The sequence below is a fragment of the Mchenga conophoros genome, unplaced genomic scaffold (genome assembly GCF_057382185.1).
Source record: "Mchenga conophoros isolate Kocher_MC1m ecotype Shallow Benthic unplaced genomic scaffold, M_conophoros_male_GT1.1 unmapped_scaffold_5, whole genome shotgun sequence".
Lineage (NCBI taxonomy): Eukaryota > Metazoa > Chordata > Actinopteri > Cichliformes > Cichlidae > Mchenga > Mchenga conophoros.
This window is the reverse complement of record NW_028182332.1, coordinates 445,468-453,203: the sequence shown is the minus strand read 5'-3', so window position 1 is coordinate 453,203 and position 7,736 is coordinate 445,468. Positions and strand designations below refer to the sequence as shown.

Below are 7,736 nucleotides of genomic sequence, written 5' to 3'. Positions count from 1 at the left end.
TATTGCATGTTTTGTCAGAGCCAAAGAGGCCTGATTCAGTCATTGACAAATACAGATGCACGTATTCATGCCAGCACTGTCCTGCTCACCAGAAAAGTTCCATTTTCACTGATGTGGAAATCTTACAGCCAAATCTGCTAAGCAGATCTGATTGTTGGTTTGATCGACTGACTGTGACTATATGTTAGAGGCTGTGAAACATTCTTATTAAACTATTTTAGAATAAGTTACATTTTGGGAGCAAAAGCAGCAACAGCTACATTTGTGATTTTTGTGTTTTGTTTCCTTAAAAACTAAATCTAGACAGTGAAAGAATGAATTAGTTACACTGACTTATAACTATCAGAGGCAATTATTAATTATGGAAGATTTTAGGTGAAAGTTCGACACTTTGGTATCTGGAGGGATGTTTGCATGCTTTCCATATTTTTCTGTAAATGCTTTCGCAGTAAATCTTTATTAAGAGACACGCGGGTGGGGTGAATGCGTTTCTCAGGTGTTCAGAGTGAAAAGCGTAGGTCACGGTGCTCTGACGTTTACGTCATTCCACAACTGGTCCGACCGGTCGAGGAGCGACTCGCTGGCACGTCTCAGATGAAACTCATCCGACAGGCGTGTGCATAAAGACAGATCCGCAGCTCAGCAGCCAGACGCGAAGTTCTCGGCCGACATCCACCATGGTTCCCCTCTTGTTTGTGGCCGTTGTACTTCTGGGAGCATACGTCCTCCTCACACAGACTCTCTTCAAAAGGGCCAAATGCAAAGGAAACGCCGCGATGTCAGGGAAGACCGTCATCATCACAGGTGAGACCGGCATCAAGCGCAGTTTGTACCAAACAGACCGACTGCTAACGACACCAGCATCAAAAATGACGAGGTGTAGAAAGTGTGCCTACAAACAGCTGCTGTGTGTGCAGCTCGCAGCGTTCAGCGGATTTTCCTTTCATAGGTTTCTTTACTTCCTCTTACGAGGCGATAAGGATGTTGGTGTTTGATTATGATAGCGACAGTGAGTAAAGGTACATAACAAGTTTTGTTAAATCTGCAGATGATGAGCAAAAGAAAAGAAGCCGTTAAATGTATGTTTCCTTCAATATTGCCACGAAAAAGAGGCTTCGAGTACGACGGACTTTCGACGGTACCGACCTACATGTAGATCGGCTTTCAGGAAAAACCTCGTCAAAAATAAGTGAACAGTAAATATGACATTTAAGCCGATTCAGCAGTTATTTCTAAATTCAAGTAAAAATCAGTTTAACACTTGCATCTCTAAACTGGGTTTGTACAGAGAGGGAATTCTCATCTAAACCTGAGCGTCGTCCTCCTCTCTCTTCCCTCTGAGGTCGGGGCCAGTTTTTATGCCACAAATCTGTGCCGATAGCAAAATCGGGATTTGCACAAATGTGATTGCTGCAATGAAAGAATTAAAGATGCGTTTTTCTTTGTTTTTGTGCTTTTTACTTTGGACGGGAGTGAAGTTTACAACAAAGGTGGAAGTGAAAATCTAGAATTCTTGTTTGCAATTTAGACAGGTTTCTACTAGCCTTCAGATAACACCACATTAAACACTTGCATGGATGATAGTTCTTGTTTGTGATGGTTTGGGTAGATGTTGCTTATTCTTTTCCTGCTCTTACTGTAGGAGGAAATACGGGCATTGGTAAAGCCACGGCTTTGCATCTGGCCAGGAAAGGAGCCAGAGTGATCCTGGCCTGCCGAAACAGGAACAAAGCTGCAGCTGCCATTGCAGAAATAGAAACGGTGAGAAGAACACACTGATGCATTGGCCACAATTTCCTCATGCTGTATGAAAGTTAATCCAAAGTTTCTCAGAAAGGAGCACTGACATTTAAAACAATAACTTGTGCAGTCGTCAGCAGGGAGTGGAGGCTTGTTACACAACGTCCTATCATGCTGTAACTGGCTGATGTGTGCTTTAGGTAATTAAAGCAGCTGAGAAAAAGAAGACAAGCTAAAGTAGTATGTGGATATGACTGTTTATTTATATTTATTCAGTAAGTACAATATGACAATTTTAAAGGACTGAAGCTGTGAAAGGAGTTAACCTTTTAAAGGAGGAGCTGACAGAGAGCACAAAACGATGCACACAGAACTTTAACGGGATTTACATGATCCTGCTGAAACGAGCTGAAGCGTTCACTTCTTTCGTTGATGGTAATGTTTGAGCTGTTGCTTTAAGGAAAAAACAGTAAAAAGGGATTGAAGTGAAACACTGAAGTGCAAGTTAAATGTAACCTTCACTGAATCACAATGATCTTCTTCCAGCAAACGGGAAGTACAGACGTGATCTACGTGCACTTGGACCTAGCCAGTCTGAAGTCTGTCCGCAGCTTCGCCGAAACATTCCTGAAAACGGAGTCCAGGCTGGATTTGCTCATCAACAATGCTGGTACACACACTACTACACAACACCACAATGTCTACTTAGTTGCAAGTACGAGGTCCATACATCCATTTTCATCTAAACCAACCTCTGAGAGCCAGACACCATTAGGAGGAAATTTATTTGTTGAACTTCTCCACTTGGGGTATCAACTAATGATCAAGTCAGAGTGAGCATTCCTGATTTTCCACCTGAGAACTATGGCCTCAGACTTGCTCCTGTTTGTGTTTTCATCACAGCTGTGTGCTGGAGGTTGTTGCTTTATGAAGTTCACAAAACCAGGTCGTTTGTTTAAAAGAAAAAAAAAGATTTGAGAGGCTGAAATCAACAAAACCTTAAGCTTCCACTCAGAGAGGGCCTAGAAATTCTGCCCAAAAAAGTATGAACAGGATGGGTGACAAAGGGCAGCTCTGGAGTCTGAAACTCACCATCAAATGACAACAAAGAGACAGAAGTGACCAGAAGCACAAAATAATCACAATCGACTTTGAAAAGACACCGAATAGCCACAAAGACGTCAAACGGCTATGTTGTGCAAAGCAGCCAGATTGGCCTCAAACACAAATTGATGTAAACCACTTGAGAGACAGACAAGTTTATCACAGTTGCCGTATCTGTCAAAAAGACGTGCAAATACAGTTTTTAATGATGAGCAGCAGCAGTGGTGATTTGTCTGTTCTACGGAGACAGAGAAGAATCTAGAGAAAACAAGCTTCAAGAGATCAAGGAAGTACAAAGATTTCAGAAACCATTGTTCCAATATGTCCCCAGGATTGGTGGCAGACGGGCGGACTGAGGACGGATATGGCATCGAGTTCGGGGTGAACCACTTGGGTCACTTCCTGCTGACCAATCTGCTGTTGGAGAGGATGAAGAAGACAGGGGGAGGACGAGTGATCACGCTGTCCTCCATGGCTCATCGCTGGGGACACATTGACTTTAACGTGAGTTTGCAATAATTTAAAGAGAGCTTGGAGATGTAAAGCCATCCTCACTCTGGAACAAGCCTTTTTCCGTCTTTTGGGACTCTTATTTTTAAAAATGCTCTGCTCTAGTATTTCAGTAGTACGACTGAAGAGGTGATCATAATGACATCACAAGTGATGTTGTTGCACGTCTTTCACCTTCACCTGTCTGAACAGCTTATTAACAAGGTTGTTTTTGTATCTTAAGGCTCTGGTTGCAAACAAAGACCTGGGAACTGGCAGATACAGCTGGCAATTTTTCCATGCGTACTGCAACAGCAAACTGTGCAATGTGCTTTTCACCCATGAGCTTGCCAAGAGGCTGAAAGGAACCGATGTCACATGCTACAGTGTCCACCCAGGTAACACACTGGTTTACCTTTAATCAACACTCATTTTAGGCCATATATTACTGTAATTCAAGCTAAATCAACTGTTACTATCAGCATTTTATCCAAACTGAACACTAAAGGCAGTAAGTATGTGATTGCTCTTTGCCTTCTGCCCTGTAGGTGTTGTCCGGACTGAACTGTCTAGAAATGTCGGCCTGTGGCAGAAGATTTTCATCCAGCCTGTGGCCTGGCTGCTGTTCCTGGACCCAGAGATGGGAGCTCAGACCACACTGCACTGTGCCCTGCAGGAGGGAATCGAACCTCTGAGCGGGAAGTACTTCTCCTGCTGTGAGGCACAGGAAGTGTCCGCTCATGCCCGAGATGACAAGGTGGCCCTGAAATTGTGGGAGGTCAGCGAGAAACTCTGTGGACTGGGATAGATTTATTCACCTCGCTATAAACAGGTTGTCGAGTCCATGAGCGATGAGCTGTCATTCTGTCCTTTTAACAGTATCGGTGATACGGTGCTATATGAACATCTAGAACTGCTGTTCAGCACTTTTTTTTTTCTGAAATTTAAACATCATTTCTGGTGTTGAATTGGTGTTGTTGCAGTGCCATCAGCAGGATGGAAGCTGGGAATAATCATGTTCACAAGTGTCTTTTTTTTTTTTTTTAATATGGTGTGTTTATTGGGCGCTGCTGCATATTTGGTATGTTACTGTTCTGTCACCTGTTTGTGAGACAATAGCAACACGTTTTAATAGTTTCGTCATATTTTTTTTTAAATAATTTTTTATTTTGTATTTTTATGTAAATATTTTTGAGTTCTTTGTACATTGTGTTTATACTGAGGTCCTTACTGAAGTTTGCCTTAATAAAAAATGTCGACTAGAATCTGTCCTCTTGGAATACATACCAACCGTCCCGATTTTTCCGGGAGAATCACAAATTTCAGTGCCCCTCTGAAAAACCATATCCCAGAATTCAAAGCGCTGCTCAGCAAGTTCCAGTTTCCAACAATGGCGGCAGCTAGCTAGTTTTAATGTTACTCTTATTATTCTTTCTGGGTCGCAAAATAAACTTTAAACATATTTCCAGGCGAAAATGTAGCTGTGTAAACCTCAAATATCTGCGCCGACGAGAACGGCAAACCCCCGCGGTTCTTTGCTGCTCAGGTTAAACAGGAAAAGTCACTCAGATAAGCTAAAATGTTAGTGTTTGGCTTTTTTCAGTGTTTTATTTGTTCGTGAGTAAATCTGTTTGGCTGAGATGACTGGATTAAATAAAACTTTATTAAGCCCTCAGGAGGAATAAACGTCAAACAGAAAACTGATTAAACAGAAGCGTGCGATGGTCGAGAGTTTACGCCAGCGTCCGGGTATACTTTAGATAGCAAGGAGCAGACGGCAGAGTTTCACTCCACCGAGAGAGCTCGTGAAGTAATTCTGACAATTTCATAGTCATTCACTTCCAGCCTACCCGGCTTTCAGAGGACCCGCCCACTTAGACCGCGAAGGCCTCAGGTGGACGCAGTCTCTGAATTTGGAGACCCCCGCTGTTTCCAGGCGGACAATAATAACGGTGACATTTAACTTATTTTATCTGTTAAATAAACATTGTAAAAGTTTTTTGTATATATAAAAAAACATCCGTTTGGCTGTCTCCCTGATTCTGAGTTCTCAAGGTTGGAAGTGTGCCTCTTTTCATGGGACCAGAAGTTTGTTTTTCCTTTACCAGCCAGAATGTAAGTCTGGCTGTGACATTTTATTCATTTGTGGCTTAGAGTGGTCACATGTAAATTTCCTTATACACAGTAGATCATGTACAGCACATTACTGTGTGCAATCTTGACTTTGTTATTATACCAGTAACTTGCTGTTTATGGGTGGTGTATTTTTTAGAAAAGATTATTCGGGGTCACCTGTGAAAACAGCAGGTGCATTCTGCTGTCTGATGTACGCGTTCCTCACCTGGCCCATCACCTGACTGACGTCACTCCATGTCTCTCACTTGAGTCATGACCTCGTCCACACATTTGATCTTGTGTTGATGTCATTGTTAGTGTTGTTGTTTTTTTGGGGGGCGGGGCTTCAGGCCCAAAAACCTGTCACATGAGAATCTGTGATCTCAGGTGTTCAGGTGCCAGCTGCTTTTAAGACATCGTGGACGCACAGAAGGCTCTCCTATCTGGCCCTCTGTCTGAGCCTGGGTGGGGTGTCTCTGCAGCTCTGCCTCAGATTTGTGTGTGTGTGATTACTGAATGGCTCAAGGAATGTTTTTGGTGTGTAGCAGCAGAACTGGTTCTTTTGTGTCCGTGTGTGGCATGATATCCAAGTAACTGAGTCATACACCTGCACCTTACTTACACATGTTGTATGCAGAGGACCTCACCTGCACTGTAACCTGGGCTATCACCTCCTTACTGATGTCATTACATCCTGTATAATAAATATAATAACATTGATCCTGTGTTTCAGGCCCCAGTGGGAAACGGACTCTCATCATACCTTCTTCCAAAACAGTTCAGTTACAAGCTGGTAATGTCATCGGTATAGAAACAAGAAGTAGTGCAGAGAGAGAGTTTGTTGGCAACAGCAGAATCATGTCTCATTACACTCCAGGTTTCTCCTTGGGCAGCATTATGCACTCGATGGATATTCTAATAATAAGCCCTGCTTCTTCCCAGCTTGAGCCCCTTTTGCCTTCAGAATCATCTTCATTTATCGTGGCATAGATTCAACCATGTGATGTAAAGATTTGGGTCTACGCTGACATATGTTGCCCCTTTCCACTGTAGCCCAAAGGTGCTCTACTGGATTGAAATCTGGTGACTGTGGAAGTGGCGTGGCAGTGAGTTCACTCTATTCAAATAGAGTGAACTCACTGCCACGTAACCAGTTTGACGGGATCTGATCTTTGTAATATGGTGTGTTTTTCTGCTGGAGGCAGCTGTCAGACGGCAGGTACACTGCAGTGATAAAGAGGTGGACATGGTCAGCACCAACATTCACACCATGCTCAGTAAAATGGAGCAAAGCCTCTGATTCCCTGTTTAAAAGTTCTACTTTTACTAGTTGCTATTTAGTCTTTCTTCACATTTTTAATGGCATAAAAGTTCGAGCTTTTGGCTCAGTGATAATAACAGGTTGAGGCCAAAGCTAAATTTTGATTTAGACAAAAGTCCTGAAATCTGTTATGATCGTTCTTCACAGCGTCGTGGAAACATGTAAAATAATCTAAGTAAAAGCTGAAGTGACAAAGTGTGCACAGCCGCTGTCACAACAACACTAGTGCTACTGGTTGGTGTGATCAAAGCTCACAATCCAGACTCACAAATGTGAAAACACAGCAGGTGTTCGCAGCCTGCAGCCTTGTGATTGCTGAGCAGCTCTGGGAACACTTTGGTGTTGAACTGGTTCTTTGTTTCAGGATTCCTTTCCATCGATGTGACATGATATCAGATCAGCTGCGTCACAGTCCCGCATACTGCAGAGAACATTCTTCACCTGCACTGGAATCTGGGTCATCACCCTTACAATAATAATGGAGGCAGCTACAGGTGTAGCTACAGTTGCCCTGGGGCAGACTGACAGAGGCGAGGCTGCCATATCGTGCCTCTGGCCATCACCAGTAGGCGGGAGGGTAAAGTGTCTTGCCCAAGGACACAACGACCAGGACAGAGAGCCAGGGGATCAAACCGGCGACCTTCCGGTTACAGATACGCTTCCCAACCCCCTGAGCCACGGTCGCCCAATAGATGCTGCAGCATTGCTTTCATGTCACCTGAGTAAAGTTCACTTGACCCTTTTATTAGGACTTGGTGTCCACCTGCTTCCTACTCTCACTGCATATCACAGCGTTGTGTGTGGACATCACAGTCCACAGAGACTCCTGCCTTCATTTCTCAAACTGTCCATCAAGTTATTGTAAACAGATGTTAAAAACCTTCCATTCTCCCCTGAAAAGTCAATCTTCTATTGATCTTTGATGTACATGCAGTCACGTCTTCAGTCTGTGAAGTAAACAAAACTT

The 7,736-nt window shown here is 43.3% G+C and overlaps 1 protein-coding gene across 1 annotated transcript; it reads left to right on the top strand.

Moving 5' to 3' along the window:
* Positions 1–529: 529 nt before the first annotated feature.
* On the top strand, positions 530–4,709 carry LOC146546196 (dehydrogenase/reductase SDR family member 13-like). The gene is made up of 6 exons (XM_085266622.1): positions 530–804; positions 1,643–1,761; positions 2,287–2,410; positions 3,176–3,348; positions 3,578–3,731; positions 3,882–4,709. Exons 1-6 carry the CDS (start codon positions 678–680, stop codon positions 4,139–4,141), a joined length of 957 nt encoding a protein of 318 aa, XP_085122748.1. The 5' UTR covers positions 530–677; the 3' UTR covers positions 4,142–4,709.
* Positions 4,710–7,736: the final 3,027 nt, after the last annotated feature.